General features: G+C 49.7%; 1 protein-coding gene across 7 annotated transcripts in view; it reads left to right on the top strand.

Moving 5' to 3' along the window:
* myo6a (myosin VIa) overlaps nucleotides 1-24079 on the top strand; it is a 157095-nt gene that overhangs the window by 110837 nt on the left and 22179 nt on the right. For 3 of the 7 annotated variants that reach the window (XM_076874188.1, XM_076874189.1, XM_076874190.1), the window contains exons 27-30: nucleotides 9118-9196; nucleotides 21259-21419; nucleotides 21584-21622; nucleotides 22804-22851. In XM_076874188.1, coding sequence (XP_076730303.1) covers nucleotides 9118-9196; nucleotides 21259-21419; nucleotides 21584-21622; nucleotides 22804-22851 — 327 coding nt within the window. The remainder of the gene's footprint in view (nucleotides 1-9117; nucleotides 9197-21258; nucleotides 21420-21583; nucleotides 21623-22803; nucleotides 22852-24079) is intronic. The other 4 variants (XM_076874193.1, XM_076874194.1, XM_076874191.1 and 1 more) reach the window with 3 other exon arrangements.

The raw sequence follows: 24079 nt of genomic DNA on the forward strand, positions 1-24079 counted from the left end.
GATGCTATCATGTCATCAGATTGCTTAGCAACCACCAAGCAATGTGCTAAAGTGACCCACTTGTAGAGTTTATGCATCTCCTGAAAACCATGGTTTCACAAACAAACACACAGGTTATTAATGCTGCCTAGCAACCACCTAACAACCCACTAAAACACAGACCAACATTTCAAAGCGCAGCACTGACAGCCCCTCTGTGAGGTCATCAATAATTGCTTAAAAAAAGTGTTTTTTGCATCATTTGACAATAAGTGGGAAAGTCCACACAGGAAGTAAGATTTGGTCTTCCTGTGTGTGATGCGCCTAGTGGGTGGGGCTTTAGAAGATCTGCTTAGATTCAGCAACATCTCTTGTCGACAAGAGAAAGAAAATAGTTCCTTCATTTAATGTTTTTCAACAGAGGATTTCTGGGTCATGTTTTATTCTCAGTCTTCACAGCTTACCACAGCGTGTGTGGTGTTGCACGCCATCTTCACACACACACACACACACACACACACACACACACACACACACACACACACACACACACACACACACACACACACACACACTCTCTCTCTCTCTCTCTCACTAAACAGCTGGAAATTACATCTAGCTCCTTATTTATAAGGAAGTCACTCTTTTTTCTTGGTAAGCTTTCAATCAGCTCAGCAGCACTGTCTTTATATGTACCTCTAAAAGCTAAAAGCTCATTTAATGTCACAGAAGCACAAAATGTGAATAAGCATGTTTTCAGACTCTTTTATTCTGACATGTGTCCTGCACAAGCATCACTGTGCAAACACAGAGATGTCTAGCGTAAGTTGCTCTGTGCCGGAGTTTCCCAAATTCACTGTGGTTACGAACATAAGTCACATGTCACGGTGGTTTCCATGCCGACCTCGGCTCATGCACCAGTCTCTTTCATCCGCAATATAAAAGCACACCACACACACAAGCACATCTTAGCTTAAAGCACAGAGCATAAAATTGAAATTAAGAAACAAAATCTGTATAAATATATAAGTATGTCCGTGCAGCGTCTCAGTGATCCAGGTCGAAGGCAGATGGACTTCTTTTAGCTTTCTGAAGATGTTTCACCCCTCAGCTGAGAGCCTTCTTCAGCTCTGAAAGCTCCAGTTTTCTTTCAGCTGAAGCACTTTGGACCAGATCACGGGGCGAGGGCCGGCTGCTTCCATTATACTGAAGTGAAGGCAGACACGTCTACCTCTGAAATCTCCAAAACTTGAACCAAAAGGAAAAGGGCATAAATTTGGAGTGAACTCTTTCAAAGTTCTGCTGTATTTGCATGGTCTGTAAAGATAAAATACAAAAAACAAACTTCATATTATACAGTTATCTTTAAACATCAGCCGGGCTTTAACACCTCCACCTGAATATCACACGTCCTTTAGAAAAGAAACTACAAGCTCTGTTTTATCTGCTTAACGTGCGCAAATACCAGCCGTCCTCCTTAAAAAGTTCATTCAAAGTTCAACAGCCCAGCTTCAGCACTAAACCTGCCTTTGGGGGCTCTGGCTGTGCAGGTAACCTCAGACTGCTGTCCAATCAGAGCTGTTACAGCCCTCCTCAGAGCGTCGTATTTGTAAGGCTGAGAAAACCATCCAGGAGTGACGACGCGCCGCCTCCCGCGCTCCGTTTTCACTCTTTATCCTTTTCCTCGGGTCTTTTTTGATGTTTAAGAGACTGCTGAGGATTTGAATCCATCACACACCCGCAATCGCTTACACGGAAAATTTCATTTCCCGCCTAGATTGTGGCATTCGTATTCCTCACACGGGTTTGTCCTCCACATTGCTGCTTGCAGCGGGATGGAAGGTCTTTTAGGAGGACTGATGGGGGCCATTGTGTTCGTCACAAACCACTAGCTGCTAATATAAGACATTAGAGACGACAGCCTGAATTTTATGGCCCTCTTCCCTTCACTTTATTCTCCTCTGGCGAGTTATGAACCCCCAGGATTCACCTGAAGGTCACAGACTGAAGGTCATGAGAGCAGATCTCGTGCAGCCTTAATCCTTGTAGTATCTGTAAGAACACACTAAAGCCTGCCAGGTAATGAGAAACCAGAAACTTCTGTCTTGACGACGACTTGGAGCCCCGTGTTCTGTCATCTTTTTCCACACAAAGATGACGTTTCTATTTACGGCGGCCCGCAGCGTGTGCAGCAGCACAATAACCTTCAGGTCCTGCATGACTGGCGAGGACAAGCTGGAGGTAGTAAAGAGGCCAAAAGTCAGAGCTTTGGTGGTCTGATAGTTTTCCAGTGAGCGCACAACAGAAATAAAACGGCTGAGAGACGACAGGAGGAATCCATCAATCAGCAGATTTCTGAATATTCTTCATTCCACCTTCGTAAATGAGGTTTTTAAAATATATGCTTGACTGTGTGTCTTGTTTAAGTAATTATAAAGTCTTACACTGGGATTCTTTGTCTTTTAATGAGAGAGGAGAGTAGAGAGGTTTGCAGTTGCCTAAAGGCCACCTCAGCTAGGTGAGCTCTCACAGGAAGTCATTTCCAGCTCCGTGTTTTTTAATGACTCTGCTGGAGTAGCTTTGCATGATTCACAGCTTAGAATAATCCTCCTTTAATTTTTACTGAAAATTATATGAAACGAGCCATTCTTGCTCCTCGGTTTGTCAAGAAAACTTTCTTCTGATTAGCTGCCCCTCATAAAGGAGGTGGGTGGGGCTTCTGTATCTGGCTCTCAGGATTTATGTGCACTTATCATCGAAACGGTTAGTTATGTCTATAACTTCTGTTCCCTGAAGGAGAGGAACGAGGTACAACACATAAGTATGGGATATCACGCCCTCGCGTGTCCTGGCTGAAGAAACCTTTATTCACGCCTTTACGGCAGATGACGTGTGATGACACGCGCAAGGCCCCGCCCGCACATATAGCCGCTGCCATCACCGTCATCCCTCAGTTCGATAGCCGCTCTTCACCGAGCCAACTGCTCAGTGGGGCCACCCTGTGTTGTACCTCGTTCCTCTCCTTCAGGGAACAGAAGTTATAGACATAACTAACCGTTCCCTTTCAGTCGATTCACTCGGTACAACACATAAGTATGGGACCTATATACACGCCCCGCAGAGCAGCCACCGAACCGGAACGGGACCACCACATCCTCAGTGAGTGGTAGACCCAGCAGAAAGGACAGCATGAGCCACCGAAGGGGCTGTAACGTCCAACCGATAAAACCGCACAAAAGTGTGCGGCGACGCCCAATTAGCCGCTGCACAAATATCAGCCACAGGCACCCCTCTAAAAAGAGCCCATGAGGTCGCCATCCCCCTGGTGGAATGAGCTCCCACCCCGTGGGGCAACGCAAAACCTCCGGTGCTGTATGCCAGCGAGATAGCTTCTACAATCCAGTGGGACAGCCTCTGTCTGGACAGAGCTCTACCTCTATTCGGATTAGCGAAGCAGACAAACAACTGGTCACACAAACGCACATCCCGAGTGCGCTCAATGTAGGTGCGTAGCGCACGCACCGGACAAAGAGAATGCACCCTCCTCTGCTCCTCAGATTCAAAAGGAGGGGAGCAAAAGCTCAGCAACTCAAACTCCATTGAACTATAAGATGCAGGCATGACCTTGGGAAGATAGGCGGCATTCGGACGCAATACGACCTTGCGGCCATCAGGAGAAAACTGTGTGCAGGCAGGATGCACAGACAGCGCATGAAGGTCCCCCACTCGCTTCGCCGAGGCCAAAGCGAGAAGTAATGCGGTCTTATACGAAAGAAGTTTCATATCTACCGACTCAACGGGTTCAAACGGAGGGCCACAAAGGGCCTCCAGCACCAAAGACAAGTCCCAAGCAGGGACACTGGACTTAAGCACGGGCCTCAGCCGGCGAACCCCTTTCAGAAAACGCACGGCGAGGGGATGCGCACCTGGTGTCACCCCGTCAAAACCGATATGACAAGCAGATATAGCCGCTAAATAAACCTTGATCGTCGAAAACGAAAGGCCTTTATCCAACAGCTCCTGCAGGAATGTCAAAACATCCACAATAGAGCACTGAAATGGGAGAGTGCGGCGGTCCTGGCACCATCGCTCGAAGGCTCGCCATTTGTAAGCGTACAAGCCTCTAGTAGACGAGGCCCTGGCGCTCTGAATCGTCGCTACCACACTAGGTGGCAGACCCTTAGCAACCAAGTTTAACCTCTCAGCAGGTAAGCATGAAGGTGCCACAGATCCGGGCGCGGATGAAACACTTCCCCCCCCGCCTGAGAGAGGAGATCCCTGCGGAGAGGAAGCTGCCAAGGACTTGCTGCAAGCAGGCTGATTATTTCTGCATACCACGACTTCGCGGGCCACCAAGGGGCCACCAGGATCAGAGAGAGGGAATGCCGACGCACCCTCTCCAGAATTGGAGATATCATTTCCACTGGGGGAAATGCATACAGGAGCACGTCCGGCCATTGGTGCGCTAGCGCGTCCAAGCCCAAGGGTGCATCGTGGTCGATTATGGAGAAGTACAGGGGGCAGTGAGCATTCACCCTGGAAGCAAAAAGATCTATTTGCGCCTCGCCAAATAGATCCCAAATCTGAGCCACTATTGAAGGGTGTAACCTCCATTCTCTCACCAGAGGACCCCCCCTGGAGAGAAGGTCCGGCCCCAGGTTCAGGTGGCCCGGGACATGGGTGGCTCTTAGAGTCAGAAAATGAACACTGCACCATAACAGCAGAGAGCGAGACAGCTGCAACAGGGGAAGAGAGCGTGTTCCTCCCTGCCTGTTTATATAAGACACCACTGTTGAATTGTCCGTCCTGACTAAGACATGCTGGCCCTGCAGGACTGGACGGAAACGCTTTAGAGCTAAGAACACTGCTAACAGCTCTAAGTGGTTGATGTGCAGCTGGCGCTGAGCCGCGGACCAGATCCCTCTCACTGACGCACCCTCGCACAGCGCTCCCCACCCACTTAGGGAAGCATCTGTGGACACCACCTTGCGAAACAACACCCTCCCAATCCGAGAGCCCTGGTGCAGTAGCCCGGGCTCCCTCCAAGGACGGAGAGCTAGCATGCAAGACGCAGTTACCGGCAGCCTCCTCCGGAGGTGACGCGAAGCACACAAACGGTGAGAGAGAGTCCAGCGTTGAAACGCTCTCATTTTCAACAGCACAAGCGGCACTACGGCGATCATAGATGCCATCATGCCCAACAAGCGCAATATCGTCTGGAAACGCAGTCTGCGTCCCAGCTGAAATTGAGCGAGGCAGCGATGAAACGCGGCCACTCTGTGCTCTGACAACCGTGCGCGGCTGGAAAGAGAGCATATTTCCAGACCGAGAAAAGCGATCTGTTGACCTGGGATTAGCGAGCTCTTCTGAAAGTTCACAGAGAACCCCAGTGTCTGAATGTGTGACAGAACCCGCGACAGCTGCGTCTCCGCCTGTTCTCTGGAGCAAGCCACGAGAGCCCAGTCGTCCAGGTAGGCCAAGATGCGGATGCCCCTCTTCCTGAGGGGCGCTAGCGCTGCCTCGGCACATTTCGTAAAGGTGCGGGGAGCGAGCGACAGCCCGAACGGCAGCACTAGGTATTCGTAGGCTACGCCCTCGAATGCAAACCTCAGAAACTGCCTGTGTTTCGGGTGTATAGCGACATGAAAATAAGCATCTGTTAGATCGATTTGTCGCAAACCAATCTCCCGGGCCGACTGCACTCAGGAGCTGTCTGAGTGTTAGCATCTTGAACCTGTACGTTCGCAGGTACGTGTTCAAGACTCGCAGGTCGAGGATGGGACGAAGCCCTCCCCCTTTCTTCGGAATGACAAAATAACGGCTGTACCAACCTTTGTCCGTCTCCGAAGCGGGGACCACCCGTATTGCTCTCTTCTGTAATAGCGCCTGTATTTCCTCTCTGAGTACCAAGGCTGCCTCGGGGTTGACAATCGTGTTCACGACTCTTTGGAAACGAGGCGGCTTGACCCGGAACTGCAACCGGTAACCCATGGCAACGGTTTGCAGCACCCACGGAGAGGGGGCGCAAGCGCGCCACTGAGGGAAGTGAGCAGCCAGCCGGCTGGCCTGCAGCACTGACGGCGGGGTGCCGTCGCCCCCCAGTGTGTCTGCAGGGGACTGCATCCCCTGCCTGACCTGGCTCATTTCGCCTGCAGGTTGAGCATTTGAGATTGTTTGAGAGTAAACCACACTCTTTATTGATTGCAACATGGGAACATGTACATTTATACATTTTGTTGGGTGCACCTTTTCCGGGGCATAACAATGAAAAACAGCGGGAACACTCGATGTGGTTGCTTGAACATTCAACACATCTGAACCGTGTGCAGGGGTTATGTGCTTGGGAGACCGCGATAGGGAAGTGCAGCGCCTTCTGGGGCTGACAACCTGAACAGAACTTAAGCGGCACCTCTTGTGCGGCAACAGAGGGGTAAGAGCAGCGTCTCCCTGCTGCCGGATCCCTTCCCCACTCGCAATCACAGCTAGGAGGGCTGAGGCTTCTTCCTCCTGGGCGTCGGGTCCCGTCGGGGGCCCGGGGGAGGGCCTTTGCCCCAGGCCGACTGGCGTGGAGCTCGGGCCGGAGTACGTGCTCTCGCCGGCGGCCCTCCCACTCCAGCAGTGGGCGCCGGTCTCTTGCCAGCTGTCAGAGGAGCGGCGGGCCTGTGAGAGCTAGCAGTGGGCTTGGGCTGGGGCTGGCGTCTGGGGATGATGTCGCGCAGAGCTTCCGTCTGCTTCTTCCTCAGATCGAATCTAGCCTGAATGGCTTCAAGTGAATGTCCGAATAACCCAGCCGCAGACACTGGTGCGTCCAGATACACAGCTCTGTCTCTATCAGGGACGTCGGAGAGGGTCAGCCACAGGTGCCTCTGCGCCACCACTGTCGAAGCCATCCCTCTGCCCAGGGAGAGCGCTGCACAGCGAGACGCACGGAGGATGTAATCCGTGGTGACTCTAACCTCGTTAAGAAGAGGTGACAGCGGGCTGTCCTCCGGAACCAGCGATCCAAGCTCCGCCAGGCACATTGCTTGGTACGTCTGGAGCATGGTGACGGAGCTCATGGCTCGAGCGGTGCCGGCCTGAGCCCGATAAATCTTCTCCAGCTGCGAGGCCGAGAATCTGCAGTGCTTGGACGGCAGAGTTGCGGGGCCACCGACACCATGGTTATGGGACGGGGCCAGATAAGCAGCCAGAGACGGCTCCATAGGGGGTGGGTTAGCTAAACCAGCTCCCTCGGCGCCGTCCAATTCCATGTACTGTCCATAGCCGGGCACAGTGACGCGGGTAGACAGAGGTTTGTCCCATGACGCTGTTAGCTCGCAGAGAAAGTCTGGGAACATGGGGAGGCAGTTTTTGGCCGTTGCGGGCTCCGGTGGAAGGAAAAAACCCGCAAACCGCGACGGCTTCCGAGCTGGTGGAGGAGAGGGCCAGTCCACCTGCAGCTTCTCAGCGGCACGGCGAAACAGGGAGAAAAGAGAGGTGTCATCGTGGCCGACCGGCGCAGCAGCGGCGGCATATTGGGTCGACAATGAGCTCTCCTGCTCATCCTCCGACAAACCATGGATGTCCAGGCCGATGTCCAGCACGTCATCGTCTTCCTGGGGAGCGCTGGCGGGCTTCAACCCAGGCTGAAGCCCGTCAGCGCTCCTGCATGGTTCCGGTCCGTCATCGGCTAACCCGTCAACGTATTCCATGTGGTCAGCCCAGCTAATCGCGGGGACATCGACCTGAAAATTTTCGTCTTCGGACTCGGACGAAGCCGGGGCTCCAGACTCGGAAAGAAGAGGGTCATGCCGTGCGACAGCCGAGCGTCCCAGCACTCTTTCCACAAACGTCACCAGTCTTTCCAGGGTCGAGCGTCGGAGCTGGCGACAAAACGCACAAGCTTCGGGCTCCGTCAACGCTCTCCTAGCGTGGACGATCCCCAGGCAGACAGGGCAGGCATCGTGCTGGTCGCTGTCGTGCAAAGAGAAACCACATCCCTGAGGACAGGGGCGAACAGAAGATTTCTGCTTTGCTCGCTTCGGTTTGGAGTCCATTCCCAAAACGCAAAGCGAAACGCTGCACAAGAAAAACTTGAAAATAGCGCTCCGCGGGCAGCCTACGCACCAGCTGGGCGGTGGAGGCTAACACCAACAGGGGCAGTTAAGCTAGGTTCAAGTTGGCAGACAACGGAGCTAACTAGCAGTAGCTAGCTAGCCCAACTCAGCAGAGGTGTTCTCAGCGAGGTGAAGAGCGTAAGAACTGAGGGATGACGGTGATGGCAGCGGCTATATGTGCGGGCGGGGCCTTGCGCGTGTCATCACACGTCATCTGCCGTAAAGGCGTGAATAAAGGTTTCTTCAGCCAGGACACGCGAGGGCGTGATATCCCATACTTATGTGTTGTACCGAGTGAATCGACTGAAAGGGAACCTTGTTTAATAAAAATGTGTGACAGGAAACGAAGAGAAGCCAACAGGTCTGTTTTTCCACTTTAAATCAGATTTTTGTACAGAGCAACTTTTTGACGTGTAACCGAGTTTAAATGAAAGTAGGGTTTGAAATGATGCACCTTTCTTTGCTGTGCTAACTTAAACTTCTGATAACAAGTGGTTGGTGGAGACCAAATATGGGGCTAAAAGCACATTAGCTACAAAGCCACATGTTTTTACAGATCAGTAACCTGCAACAAACGTTTCAAAAAGCCTTTTAAAGGAAAATATTAATTCTGTTAGAAAATCATGCCTCTGGTAAAAGGTTTCAGCTGTTAATAATGGTCTTTACTGGGCCGAGTCGACGCTGCTGAAAATGTGTTGGTTGTGTTCGCGTTCATCCCCCTCCAAGCTGTTTTTACTCCTGTTACTAAAGCGTCAGAATGAAAGCTAGGAAAGCAGGTCTGGTTCTTCTGGAGACAAACAGAACAAGAGGCAGTTGGTGTCACACCGCAAATATTTCAGTGATTACATTCAGATCTGTGTATTTATGAGTGATTCATCATCGTCTGAGAGCGCTCAACATAACGGTGAACACACAGAGAAGCGCTGCACTTTCAGTCCCCCTCTGTCTCCTTTTCTCTGATGTTTTACTCTTCTTCCAAATGTGTTTTGCCTTCTTTCCGCTTTTCTGTCCTCATCTCTGCTTTTGTGTTTCGTCTCTGCAGGAAAGCAGAGATGGAGCTGAAGAGGAAGCAGGAAGAGGAGGAAAGGAAGAGGAGGGAGGAGGAGGAGAGGCGGATTCAGGTGGGTGTGTGTCGCTGCAGGCGGCCCGCAGACAGCAGAGCTCTGTTGGCCTTTGTTGTTTTTAACCCTGGAAGCTGTTTGCAGATGATTTACAGGACGGATCCTGCAGGTTAACAGTCCAGCGTCTATAAAAGGGGCTGTTTGAGTTTAGGTCTTCTATTTTAAATACATTCCAGAGTGTGACACCGTGATGAGTAACACTCTGCATTTTGGTACAACAAGAGGATGTGGATTCAGTTTGTTTCTATTTACAAAATGTGTCCTTTTTTTACAGAAAGGCACAATTAAACTTAATTAAACTTTTTTTTAACCTTTATTCATTCGTATAAAACGACACCAAACACAACAAAGTGCAACATGTGCAGATATCTTCACATAAATACGTTCCTAAATCAGTGCTCAGTTCCACCTTGGACATTTATGTGTTACAAAAAGCAATGAAACTACCTTTTTTTTTAAAAATGAAATCTTCTTTGATATGAAAATCCTGCAGGAAGTCTCCCCACAGAGGGGCCCTTCCCAGGTTTGAACCCACGGCCCTCGAGCTGTGAGGCAGCGGTGCCGACCGTGCAGTCTAAACACATCATTTCAGTTCAACCTGCGGGCATGTGAAACTGCTATTGTTTCTATGGTTACAAAAACACATTCAGACTTCAACAGGAAAATGTTGTTCAGATTTTGTTGTGATGAAAGAAAATCAGCAAATGTTATGTCTTATCACAATAAAAGGACCAGTTTTTCTATGTTATCCTCTTCTGGTGGAGCCCCACCAGCAGACTAGCTGCCCCTGCCTTGCTCTCTTGGGGGCTCTTCCTGTTATGTTTTATCCTCCCCACTGTCACAGAGTACTCCGTGTACTCCCCCCCCCCCTTTTTTTTTTTTTTTTTTTTGGTAGATGGTTTTGTTTTTAACAACTAGAACTGTACTTGTGTTGAACTTGGCCAGAGTCTCAGTAATGGTCAGTGCGTGTACAAATAATGTGTGAGAGCTGAATGCTCAGGTTCACTCTGTTTTTTTCTACTCTTGTCCCTGTGTGATGTCATACAGAGGGCATATCCCTAACATAGTGATCGTCTGCCCAAAGGGCTGGCCCAACTCCTGTTTTAAGAGGGGCAGCCAATCAAAAGAAAGTTGACTTAAAGTGGGGGGGCTAAAACAGCTCTTGCTGTGATGCAAAGCTGGTCTGTAGAGTGTAACTGAACCCTTCCGATAATTAAACTATTACAGGAGATGAACTGAAGTCACGCTATCACCATCATCATTTCGAATCCCACCTGATCTCAAACTCCTTAGCAGTTCTCTTTCATAGCATTCGTTTCGTGTCTCACTATGGGAATGCCTCCTGCGTGACCTCATCAGAAGCTCAAATACCATTACGCCAGCCCTTACAGGCTGGCTAGGTGACGCCTATGTCAGAAGGGGCCAGTGCCTCCCTATATAATAGGCTGACATAGCGTCAGATGTCATTCAAAAACCTCTTCTCGCCTCTCACCTGTAGACAACTGTGCTGTTGGGTGCTAAAGCTAAACTGCACACAGATTCGAGTGAACAACTCGGTCGCCGGGCGCTTTGTTCCCAGCTTTTCAGTTGTCCACTAGCATACAAGCAGTAGCAATACTGTTCTGTGGCTAGTGCCGGTGCCAAGTAGCAATACTTTCACCCAGCGAAGTAGCAACACTTTGCTAATAAAGGTACCCCTAGCTTCACCATCAGGTAGCAATACCCTTCGACGCTAGCGGTTTTACACATTAGGTAGCAATACCTGTAGAAAAGTAGCAACACTTTTCACCCCACGTTAGCGAGGAATAGCAATATTCTCCGCACTCGGTGTCAGTCTCGCTAACGTGCGCGACCCTCTAGCTAACCATGGCTACGACGGCCAACGAAGTTGCAAAACTTTGTCCTTGCGGAAAGAAGATTTCTGCCTGAGATACACACCCCGTGTGTGCGGCATGCCTGGGTTTATCTCACGCTCAGGCTGCCTTGACACCTGCACATGACTGTATCCACTGCGCTGCTTTCCCAAGCAAACTACTCCGCCGCAGGCTAGCTCGCCAGGCTAACCTGTTGGGCGGCGACCCTTTGCTGTGTGAGGCTGCTGCGGCGCAAGGAGAAACTGAGATGCCCGATGATTTGGCCGCAACGCCAGGGCCGAGCTGGGCAGAGGCAGACCCTCAGCCCATCACGACTGCTTTCCCGTCGCTGGAGGCACACGGAGATCGTGTGTTTTTCTGCGATGCTGGAGTCACCTGGGGAGGAGATGCTAACGAGGACGGAGATGAGTCAGCTGACTCTGAGCTCCTGCTGTCTGACGACGGTGAGGAGGAAGATTCCACCTCCTTGGCTAGCATCAGCTGGGCTGCAAAGCCCTCGGCTACCGGCGAGGTTGAAAAACCGACACCGCCGTCTCCCCTGGATCTCGACATGCAGGACATGTGCAAGCGCGCAGCCGCTAGGCTCAATATCCCGTGGCCCGCCATACAAACAGAGGTTGTAAAGTCTCGTTTTGACGGTAAGAAATTGCCGAAGGCGAAAAAGACGGGGAAGCATGTGTTGCCTGTTTTCCCTGAGCTACTCGATGAAATAGCGGTGACGTGGAAAGCAAAACCTCACAGCGAGAAACACCCCATCGTGGGGAGCTCCCTGCTGGATTGTGAGGGGATGGAGTCTATCGGCCTCCGCCAGATGCCACAAGTGGAGCCGTTGGTGGCGAGCCATCTTCACCCGAAGACGTCTCTGTACTCATCGGCTCCATCTCTCCCCTCCAAAACAGACCGCTTCCAGTCTAGCCTTACAGATAAGTGCTACAAAGCAGCGGCTCTGTCGGTAAGAGCCAACAACGCCTCTTCTATGCTAATGGATTACCAAGCTGAGCTAGAAGAGGACATGACAGCTAACCCAGATACCACAGTGTGGGAAGAAATCTGCGTTATAACTGACCACGTCCTCCGCCTCCACAAGATAGCCATACAGGCTACTGGGAGAGCCATGGGCCTCATGGTTCTTCAGGAGCTAGCACGCTGGCTCGGGCTCACCAACCTGACGACCAAGGAAAAAGAGGAACTCCTCAACACCCCTGTCGTTCCTCACGGTCTCTTCGGTGCAGCTTTTACATCCATGCAGAAGACATGTGAGGAGAAAAAGAGAGATGATGAGGCTCTGAAACTCTGCCTGCCGAGGAGGGCCCTGCACGCCACCCCAGCAGCGCCGCGCCAGTCATTCGCGCAGGCAGCGTCTCGCCCGGTCCCCGCTTTCAGGATTCCCAAAGTGCCTAAGACGCAGGCAGCCTCCAGGCTGCCCCCCAGGCTGCCGGGGCCCCTAAGAATCCATGGACTCAGAAGCAGTCTCCCCAGGCCAGACCTCAAGCGGCCCCTCCTTCTCCCCCCGCTGCCGCGATCGTAAGGAGGAAGAAGCGGCCGGCCTGACAGCCTCTCCTCTAGGCGGGAGCGAACCCAGTTTCTCCCCTTCATGGGCCGCCCTGCCGCCTCCCAGCTCCGTTCCAGAGCAAGTTCAACGCCACATGTTCCACACAGAGTGCTTGACTCGGGCCGGCGTTCCTGTCACCAGACCCGCCAGAGGGAAAGAGAGCCAAAGTTCGCAGTGTTGTTTCACGAGCACTTCTCTCATGCATTCTGTATTAAAAAAGCCCCGACACGTGCATCCAGGCAGTTAGCCGTCGAGTGTTGCAAAACACATGAAAAAATCAAACATGCTGAAAAACAGAGCACCGTCTGCCATAACGCAGCCCGTGGAGACTCGCGTTTCCACGGCTGTGATGATGCAGATGAGCCCGTCACCTCGCTCGCCTGTGACAGAGGTGATGGGACACCGAAATGGCGTATGTTTCGCGCTGCGACCACAAGGGGGCGCCAAAACGCCATATTCGGTGGAGTGGCCAGTGAGTGCTCTGTCTCTCCACATGAAGAGCTGGGCCACCTGCACTCAGTCAGCATGGGTGCTGAGGACATTGAAAAAGGGCTACAGGCTGCAATTCAGTGTCGCTCCACCACATTTCAAAGAAATTGTTTACTCTCGTGCTCTGGGTGAGTCTGCCAGTTTTCTCCTGGAGGAAATTTCCACCTTGAGAGACAAAGGAGCTATAAGAGTTGTCCCTCCCGAGGAAATGCACAGCGGATTTTATTCAAGGTATTTCCTTGTGCCAAAGAAAGGGGGGAGGGGGATGAGAGCCATTCTGGATCTCCGTGCCCTGAACCGGCATTTGAGGACATACAAGTTCAGGATGTTGACGCACGCCTCGCTGCTACGGTTTGTACGAGCGGGCGACTGGTTCACATCAATCGACCTGAGGAATGCTTATTTCCACATCCCCATATATCCCCCACACCGAAAGTATCTGAGATTTGCTTTCCAGGGGATGGCATACGAGTTTGTAGTCCTGCCTTTTGGTCTCTCACTGAGCCCAAGGGTGTTTGTGAAATGCACTGAGGCAGCAGTGGCCCCGCTCAGGAAAAAGGGCATTCGGGTGGCCACATACATCGACGATTGGCTGGTGGCAGCCCCAACCCGCCAGGGAGCGACTTGTCACACAAATGCTCTCATACACCATCTGGAGAGTTTGGGTTTCCAGGTAAACATGGAAAAGAGCACATTGACGCCAACTCAATGCATTACTTTCATAGGGCTCAGCCTAGACTCCCTTCGGGTGAGGGCTTTTCTGTCGCCGGAGAGAACAGCGGCCATACAGTCATTCCTAGCACTGTTTCGCAGAGGCAACACAGTGACCCTCAAACAGTGCCAGAGGCTGCTCAGTCTGATGGCTTCTTCTCTAGTGGCGATAACACTGGGACACCTGCACATGAGAGGCTTTCAGCGCTGGGTGGGCTCGCGGGGACTGGACCCTCACCGAGACGGCCACCATCGCGTGAGAGTCTCTGCAGACTGTTCACTCGCTCTCCGCGAGTGGAAGTGGCCAGGTTTCTTGTCTCAGGGCGTTGCCATGGGGGCAGTTTCAGCCAGGAAGATGATTTCCACAGATGCCTCTCTTTCGGGCTGGGGGGCCACCCACGAGAGCAGAACAGTGAATGGGGAATGGGGCCCTCACATGCGCTCCACCCACATAAACTGTCTGGAACTGCTGGTGGTTCACCTGTCACTAAAACACTTTCTCCCTTGGCTGAGAGGTCATCATGTTTTAGTGAGGTCGGACAATTCCACCGTTGTGGCCTACATCAACAGACAGGGCGGTCTGGGGTCCCCTAAGTTACACACACTGGCACACAGACTGACAGTCTGGAGCAGTGTCCACCTGCTGTCACTGAGAGCAACTCACGTGCCGGGGATCTTGAACTTTGGAGCAGATCTTCTCTCCAGGGGCAACCCGCTGTATGGGGACTGGTAGCTTCACCCAGAGGTGGTGAAGCAGATCTGGCTGCGATTCGGTCAGGCGACCGTGGATGTTTATGCATCCAGGGCGAATGCTCAGTGTCCCCTGTTTTACTCGCTGCATGATCAGAGAGCTCCACTCGGGGTGGATGCTCTAGCTCATGAGTGGCCGAGAACCCTCCTCTATGTTTTTCCCCCAGTGGCCCTCATTTCTCCAACTCTGGCCAGAGTGAGGGAAAGAAGTCACTATATGATCCTGAAAAATCTCCGCCAGCCAGTGCTTCCCTGGCCCCGCACTGGCCAGGGAAGCACTGGCTGGCGGAGATTTTTCAGCAGCTGTGCGGCCCAGCTTGGCCGTTACCACTACGCAGAGACCTCCTGTCTCAGGCACAGGGGGAAATATTCCACCCCCACCCAGAGAGGCTAGCTCTATGGGCTTGGCCCGTGAGTGCCCGTGAGCTGGTGCTTAGAATCACAGGTCATCCCTTTTCAGTGCTCTGTGGCTGTGATTCTGTCATTTCTTCAGGACCTGATTGATAAGGGTAAAGCCTTCTCCACCATCAAGGTGTATTTGGCAGCAATTTCGGCCTGTCATATTGGTTTTGAGGGGAAGACTGTTGGCCAGCATCCCTTAATATGCCGTTTCATGAAGGGTGCACGGCGTAAATTGCCTACGTCATGGCCGTTGGCTCCATCGTGGGACCTTCCCACAGCATTGGCTGCGCTCTCCTGTTGCCAATTTGAACCCCTGGAACAGGTTGGGTTAAAATTTCTGTCCTTGAAGACGGCTCTATTAATTGCTTTAGCTTCTGCTAAACGTGTGGGAGAGATCCACGCTCTCTCAGTGCATCAGTCATGCATTCAGTTCTCCTCGGATAATACGAGGGTCAGTATGCGGCTCAACCCTGCCTTTGTCCCGAAGGTTGTCGGCACATGTTCCCCTATGGAACTGCCGGCCTTTTGCCCACCGCCTTTCTCCTCAGAGGAGCAACAGCGGCTGCATACCTTGTGTCCAGTCCGTGCTCTGCGCATTTACATGGACCGAACCCAGAGTGTCAGACGAAGTGACCAGCTGTTCGTGTCCTGGGCTAAACCACATATGGGAAAGCCTGTGTCTAAACAGCGCCTCTCCCATTGGATAGTAGGAGCAATTGCCCTGGCCTATACTAGCAGGGGCCTTCAGCCCCCTGCTGGCTTACGTGCGCATTCCACTAGAGGTCTGGCAACCTCATGGGCTCTCTTTAGGGGAGTTTCTATTCAGGAGGTGTGTGCAGCTGCATGCTGGACCTCACCTCATACATTTGCTAGGTTTTACAGGTTAGATGTGACAGCACCTAACCTAGCACATTCAGTCCTCAGTGCAGGTTCTTCCCGGGTGGGGGCCTCTCCCCTGTGAAGTGCTGTTGGGGACAGTTGTCTTCTTAACAGGCATGTCTGGCAATCCGGGAGTCAGTATTTCTCCCATAGTGAGACACGAAACGAATGCTATGAAAGAGAACTTAAGGTTATGTATATAACCCCGGTTCTCTGAGTAGCATGAGTGAGTGTCTCACCAGACCGCCCTCCTTGCTATGGAAGCGAGGAAGAGGTGGGCTTGTTTTGAATGACATCTGACGCTATGTCAGCCTATTATATAGGGAGGCACTGGCCCCTCCTGAAATGGGCGTCACTCAAATACCGTAATGGTATTTGAGCTTCTGATGAGGTCACGCAGGAGGCGTTCCCATAGTGAGACACTCACTCATGCTACTCAGAGAACCGGGGTTATATACATAACCTTAAGTTACTCTCTGTGAGAGAGAAACAAGGTTATGTTTCGGGTGTACTCACCAAATGTCTGCAGATAATGTTTCTCCGGTTTAAATTAAGGCCAGCAGTCGGGCTTGATGTGAAGCAGTTTTGTGCGCTCGGAGCTTTTGTGTCTCCATCCTCACAGATTTGTCTTTGCCGTACGGCTGAGTTACAGCCCTGAAATCCCTCCTGTGGAGCTCTGTTTTTGCTCTAATCCATTTCTGGCTGTTCTGGCAGGAACCCGGCTGCTCTTCATCTCTCTCCATCACACTCTCTAATGGTCCTCTCTGTCTTTCTGTGTCACAGAGAGGATGTTCACTAAGATCAGCTAAGCGCGGTTTAGGAGTTTTAGGGGTTTCGAGCTAGTTTAGTCCCACTTTAGGTGCAATTGAGGCTGACGTGTTAATTATTAAAGCATTAAAAAAGCAAGTGATGAACCGGGTTGTCTGCAAATAGCGGATTTTTATCTTTGCCTCCTTGTCACCACCACTCTCTGTCACAAAAGCACACACTCTGAATGGCCGTTGACATATGAAACCATTAATGACTATGTTTGAGTGAGAGGGTGAAGTTATCAAGTTATCAGCTAAGGCTGGTTAACTTGGTGGACACACTGCGTCGCAGAGATATCTGCTGATTGGGAAAAGATAATATCCTCGAGCACAGACTTCCTGGATGGTTTATTAGTACATTTAACTGCTTCAGAGTCACTTCTGGAGCCCCGAGTGGCCACTAAATGAACTGCAGCATTAATTATTGGACGAACTTAACAGCTGTGGTTTTTGTCGAGTTAGCAGAGGAGCTGAAGTCGCTCTGTGTGAGCAAACAGCTGCAGAATGAGGCAATACTGCATGAAGAGCCACGCTTGTACCAAGCTGAATAGCCTTTTGTAGATTAAAACATTTATCAGGGTGTAGCTTTGTTGAAATCATAAAGATTTGATGTTCCGAAGCAGAGCAAGAAACCAGAATGTGTTTATGTAACATCGCTAACACGCACACGTCCCACAACGCTTTACAAAACCCTGCATGCAGCATACAGGATGAAGAGAAGAAGCACTAAAACTTAAAAGAAGAAAAAGCAGCCGATGTCTCGTGGTCGTTCTTTTGGTTTTGAATATGAATGAGAATAAAGTGGGTTACAGACTCTGGTGAAGCAGACAGGAAGTTGCAGAAGACCAGCGGGAGAAATCCTGATTTAATCCCAGCAGATACCTGTCAGTTGACTGACAGGTGGCTGTAGCTAACTGAAATCCCTGAATTTGATGTCTTCAAGCTAATGTTGAAGCTTTAAAATGTCCAAAGCAATGGCTGACATCGCGGAGGAAAATTTTATTCTCTGTGACCGAAACTGTTGGTGTGGCGGAGTCAGCGAGGCTGCAGGTGGGTCAGACGTGCTTTTAAAGGCGGCTGTGACGCTTCAAACATGTGCGTCATGTGTTTTCAGACTGTGCAGGTTTCAAAATCTGCTCTTTGATACTCGCGCTCTCTGCAGATGGTGTGTGTGTGTGTGTGTGTGTGTGTGAGAGAGAGAGAGAGAGAGAGAGAGAGAGAGATAGCTGGTTTTATGGTCACAGGGTTTTATGTTTATCATTTAGCACATCTCCGTTTGGCCCATCTGTTGCCGTGGCGGCTGGTGCCTTCGGGTCCCCGGGGCGTCGACCTGGCCCGGATCAAGTGCAGATTTCGGCAGCTGTTCAGATCAAAGCTGTTGGCCGGCAGCCCAGATCCCCTGGGCTGGGTTACCCCCAAATCTGCTGCACTTCCATCAACTTGGAGCTGTTGGGCTTCTCAGCACGTTCGCAATGCTCAGAATTTTCACGAGTCGCGCTGCCGAGTTTATCGGGCCTCAGGATCCTCTACGCTGTGAAGTTTGGGTCGTCAATCTGAATGTGAAGCGTTTAGAAGTGACATGCTGAGATCACATGACCCATCAGAGTCAAATCAAAGGGGTCTTACTGCAGCACATTCTGCTCCTCATTCAGCCATTGTGTCACTGTTCTTAGCTCAGCTGGTCAAAGGATCGATGAGCTCGACACAGCGAGGCGTCCATCCTCCGTCCACAGAGATCACTGCTGCTCCTCCGCTGTTGGTCAGAATTTGGTCAAACTTGCATGCAGTGGATCAAATCAGATGTGTCTTTGTACAGGCAGTGACCTTGAAACTCCACCCACCTGCTGTTCAAACCTTGTTTTTATGACGGGCAGCCAATCAGAAGTAAGTTGACTTAAATCTGTGTTTTTTCATACACACACATCATAAACTCAGTCACAGACTTTTCTTCTGTTTTTGTTGTTGCTTATATGCAATATGAGCCGGGCACTGATGATGTGTGTGGTTTAAATAGGTGATTTCTAAAAAAGCAAACCCTTGGAGGTTTGTGAGAAAGGAGGAAACGATCCACAGAGGCTGAAGCTGATTTTTACAGCAGGCTGTGAACCTTTTTATTTCTGCTGTAATGCTGAACATGCTAACGTGGGACTCGCTGCTGGAGCCTCAAGTGGACATTAGAGAAACTGCACCTTTTGTTGTTTCAGTGTTGGCTTCATTTTTCAGCAACAGAGACATCGGCCTCTCCACTGCAGCTCCTCAGGTTTTTCTCCAGGTGTGCACTTTAATCGGTCCAAAACAAACAGACTGAAAAACACTAAAACTATTTTTTTTTTAAAAACAGCATGTGGAGTACTCTTAAATCCAACTTGTCCCTGAAGCAGCTGACGACTGAATTCGCATTTAAAAATCCAGCTGAGGTCTGTTGGCTCCAAACCTTCAAATGTTTCACCATGAAGCAGGAACATAAACAAAAGGCAGCTGTGTAATAAATTAAAATGAGTATTGCGGATAAATCTGCAGCTGCTAAACTCAGAATATTCCTGGAGTGGTCTCATGTGAACAAAACTTGCTGCACTGCGACGTGGCCTCACAGAGGAGTTACCGCATGGAAAACGTGAAGGCTAAAGAATTCGTCCACATCTTAAAGAAAGATGAACTTCAGTTAATGAAGTGATGGCCTTCAGATCCCTGCGACCTTCCTTAGCCAGTCAAGGAGCAGTTTCCCTTGATTCATGATGGAAAATGGAAGCCAGAGCATTAATCATCCAGTTTAGCGCCGCCCCTCGTTTGCCACCCCTTGTTCCTGCTTTAATGAGCAGCTCAGTCGGTGATTATTGGACTGTGTTAGCATTGAGCAGTGATACGAACGGCTGCCTGATTAATCAAAGCTTCATAATGATCGTCCAATCAGGAGAAGATGACATCATCTTTCTTCTGAAGATTGGGAAGGTTTGCCCACACATACGTCAGAATGGCTTCAGTGAATCAATGATGACCAAATAAAATTTATTTTGATTATTAGAAATAAAAGGAGCTAAAAAAGATGAACATGCACTAAGGAATCGAAATAAACTCTATAAATGTAAAAATAATTTGCTTCGGTTTGATGTTACAGCAAAAAGACTAAAAGCAGTCATTATTTTAATGATTTAAATATTTTTCCATAGTTTTTCAATAAAATTGCAATCCTGTGCTAACCTGCAGGAGGCCGGCGATGTGTGAAATCATTTTGGTGACGCTGTGCCATCTAAATCCTGTTTCCCTGCAGACGTGTTCAGAGTGTCCTGATGGACGAGCTCGGACAGGTTTGATGAAAATCGTCTGTGATTAAAAACAGGCGTTGTTTGTAGGTTTTTTGTTTGTTTGTTTTTTACAACTTTTCGATAATGAGTTATTCATTCTGGAAGCTTGAACTGATTATTATTTTTATTATTAACTGAACACAAAAAAAAGAAAACCTATGTTTGACGCACCCACAGAGCGGCACACAGCTCGATTCGTGTTTGTCTTCCTCGTTCTGTGTTTTGACAGCACACAGCTGAATGAATGCAGCGTCTCAGCGTGTCTGTGCAGACACTACTCTGTGCAGACAAAACTCACTGAGGCACGTTTTCCAGCAAGTTTCAGGCTCATGCAGATGGAGGATATCTGGGAGAAACTGCAAAACCAGGAGATGCACAGAAAAACTCTGGAATAATGGGAATGTTGGATGAGAAGACCTGAAACTGGATTTGTCAGAGATGCTTCAGAGGAGCTGTGATGAAGGCCAGAAGGCCTAAATGTTAGCATGTTTGTTGGTGTGAGCAGGAAGTGGTTTCCTGTAGGTTTTTGTCAATGCTACTTTTTTCATTATTATTCAGCATCGGAATGACACGACTCTGAAATTCGCATCCTGCTTGTCAGTGGCAAGTGGCTGGAGGTTGCTCGGTGAAATCAGTTGCAAAAACCAGCAAGTTGCCAGAATCATATGTAGTTTGTATGAACCTGGTCTGCAAACACTCTCAAAATAGTCTCCAAGCTGCAGTGAAACCATGAAAATCAACCAGAGGATTCTGGTTCATCAGAGAAGTCTCTGATGAAAAGTCGGCATGTTTGCTGACACGAGCGGAATAAAGTGCTGAAGCTGAGATCTATTAGCGTTTGTGTCACCGCTGCATATTTACCTTCAGCACTGTAACTGCATGAGCCTCCGCCTTACTCCATCCTGTCAAGCCATCTGACGTCGCCACACTGCGACATCAGATGGCGTCTATCCTGATCTCTAAGAGTCCCGTCTCCTCACCAGGTGAACGTAGCAATTAGTCGTTTTGTGTGCTGCTGCAGTTTTTCTGATGTTTTGCAGCTGAAAGCGTTTGCACGCATGAGCAGCTGAACCTTCCTGCGCTGATGCAGCATCGCACACCAGCCGTGCCGCAACGAAGCTGGCAGACATGTTTGTACCAGCAGATGGTTGACAAAGTGGGAGCGTTCAGAAAGTGAACTGAAAGCTGGCTACAGCAGCACTTCCAGTCGTGAACATATGTTAACTGCGGCGGAGATGCGCCAGGTGTGCTGCGACTGAACGAGAGCGTGTGTGTGTGCTCGGTGTGTGTGCAGATGGAGATGGAGCTGCAGCTGCAGGCGGAGCGTGAGGAGGAGGCCGCTCGGCAGGCTGTTCTGGAGCAGGAGAGGAGGGACAGGGAGCTGGCGCTGAGGATCGCCCAGAGCGAGGCTGAGCTCATCCCCGAGGAGGTGGCCAACGACTCGGGCCTGCGCAGGTAAGCCTGAGTTTAAGGAGACCCTCTGCGACGCGTCTTCACGGGACGGAGACGTCTTTGAATGCCGCTCGGACTCGTCCTGGAGAAACCATCGTTTCCCTCTGATCCTGAGTTTAATCATTTTCTTCTTCTTTGTTTTCTTTTTGTTTGTTTTTTCCTCTCAGTAACGGCTCCTCAGTTCCATCGTCCCCAGAGCGATCAGCGTAAGACCCGTCGATTCTTAACCCTTTAATTTAACCCCCTCACTCCCACACACCTGACCTTTGACCTTTCAAACCATAACAAACCCTCTGCATGCTGTAACAATCTGCCAGCCCGGCTCTGCCCTCTGATTCCAGCTAACGGATGCATCAGTTTGAACACAGTGACTTTTATTAACTTACATTTAAATCCAGATATGAGCACCAGGTTTGATTCTCACCCACCAGAAACTCGATCCAGGCTCAGGTTTATCAGACTTCTGAGGGTTACGACCTTACAGCCATAGAAAGAGACAAAGTAGAAGTAAAATACTCCAAACATGCACCCCTAGATCTATACTAGGATCTATACTCTGTAATTAAATAATTCAAAAGCTATAAACCTGGAAACGCTAAAAGTGTTATTACTTTTAATAAATAAGTAATATTGGTGTATTTTCATTGATATATACTGATATTTATATTTGATGTTAGACAGTTTTAAATAAAAGAAATCAAAAGAAACGTTAATAATTACCAAACAAAGGGGGGAAAAAAGCAGAAGCTTCAGCTCATTTTTTTTAATGCACAAAATAATAACATTTTAAGAACTCACACGTTTAAAGGATCATTTTAAAAAAGCTGCCACGTTGGTCACAAAGATTCTTACAGAAACACGTCGCTCATCGCTGAAGATCTGCAGTCATGTGGTTCAATTTCAGACTTTAACTTTCAGTGCAGTAACATTTCAGGAATAAGTCACCCTTCATACACGGATCAGAGGTCAAAGGTTAACTGGAGAATTGATTTGGAAGTGGCTTTCACAGCCAGCTGAGGTCAGTCTGCTAGTTATTGCAGCATAGATGAAATAAAACATCGAGAGGTAATTCAGGTGATTTTAATCTTCTGTACAAAAAAAGAAACGAAAACTTAAATGTGCAAAAATCTCTGCTCTCTAGCCCCACCTCTACTTCACCTCCAGATCATCAAGATGCATCTGAAAGCAGGCTTTAGTCCAGATTAGCTTTCCTTCAGGTGTGACTTTCAGGAGTTTGATGAATCTGAGGCCTGTCCTCAGATCACAATTTGGAAGGAGAATGATTTCCTGATGAGCCTCGGGGGAAGGAATCACCTTCGCCTCCCTGATTGCTTTGTTATGTTGTGCTCTGCTGCTCCGTTATAATCCTGTAATCCTCTGTTTACAGCGCTGCCGCCGCTGCTGCTGCCTCCCCAAAGCTCAAGAGCTTGACCATGTAGGTTTCCTGTCACACCACACGCCGCCGTGCGCTCACAGCGGCGAATCCAGACATAAAGCACTCGGTGTAGCCTTGGCCTCGATCACTCTTCTCACTTAGCCTGAAGCGACACGTCTCTCTGAAAGTTGAAATTGATGCTTCACGCCGTGACTCGGCTTTGTTAGTGGCTACATCAAACTGTTTGACCTCCCTAGAGCGCTGCGTCACAGAGCTTTGCACTGCGGGTGGATCGGCCACGTAGACCCGGCCTCTCTGTTCGGGTTCTGTTCTCCACATCACCGAGTAAAACCTGCACATGCATCAGTGTTAAAGATGTAGATTTGAAGAAAAGAGTCATCACAGACATTCAGACAAAAGAATCAAAGGCAGACATTGAAACCTCTGAGCAGGGCTGCCATGATCAGTTTTATCTCAGGTTGATCTGGACATAAAAATATGACTTTAAAAGAATAAAACTTGGAGGATGTCTTTCTTTAAGTACTTAACACCTACAAAAACGTACAAAAAGCGTGAGTGCGTAAACACGCCTGACCTCACTGTGTGAGAAAACAGCTGATTTACAGCCTGAGATGTCTGGAGAAGAGCGAGTGAGTTAAAGGCCCTGTATGTGGTTGTTTCTACACATCAGTCTGTGTCAGAGCTCATAGATCCAAATGAAAGACATTAAAGTGTCAGTTATGAACTTAAACATGTACTCTTTCCTTTCCCTCACCTCCTTTCTTTTGGCATCCTTGCCTCCTTCCTCCCATTCCTCTCACCTGACTTCCTGTTTCTCTCCTTTTGTCTTCTGGAAGTTTAAATTCTCTTAAATGTGTCGGCTGTGTGCGTTTTGATTCAGAGCAGCTGTACTGGCAGTCCGCATCATGTTTCATGCTCAATAACTGTGAAGTTAAGTCATTTATTTTCTAAGCTAAGCTCATCTTCTCATGGCTCCAGGGCACCTGAGTAGGAAGGAAGTGCAGGCGTCACTGTCATGGCCTCTGATTTGTTGCCAGTTGAACCTCTGGACTCAGCGCGACAGCGTTTAGTTAATGGCTCAGCGGCCGCATAATGACGCCCGCTGCACCTTTTTTTGCTTTCTTTTAACTACAGCAGCTGCTTCCTGCCTGATTTCACCTTCCTCCGTTTAATGCCTAATAAGGACTCGTGTAAACATCACAGGAGCGTCGTTAATGGCTCGCACGCAGGAGGAGGCTCGGACCATTAAACGTGTGACCAGAGACGA

This window comes from Maylandia zebra, linkage group LG15 (genome assembly GCF_041146795.1).
Source record: "Maylandia zebra isolate NMK-2024a linkage group LG15, Mzebra_GT3a, whole genome shotgun sequence".
Lineage (NCBI taxonomy): Eukaryota > Metazoa > Chordata > Actinopteri > Cichliformes > Cichlidae > Maylandia > Maylandia zebra.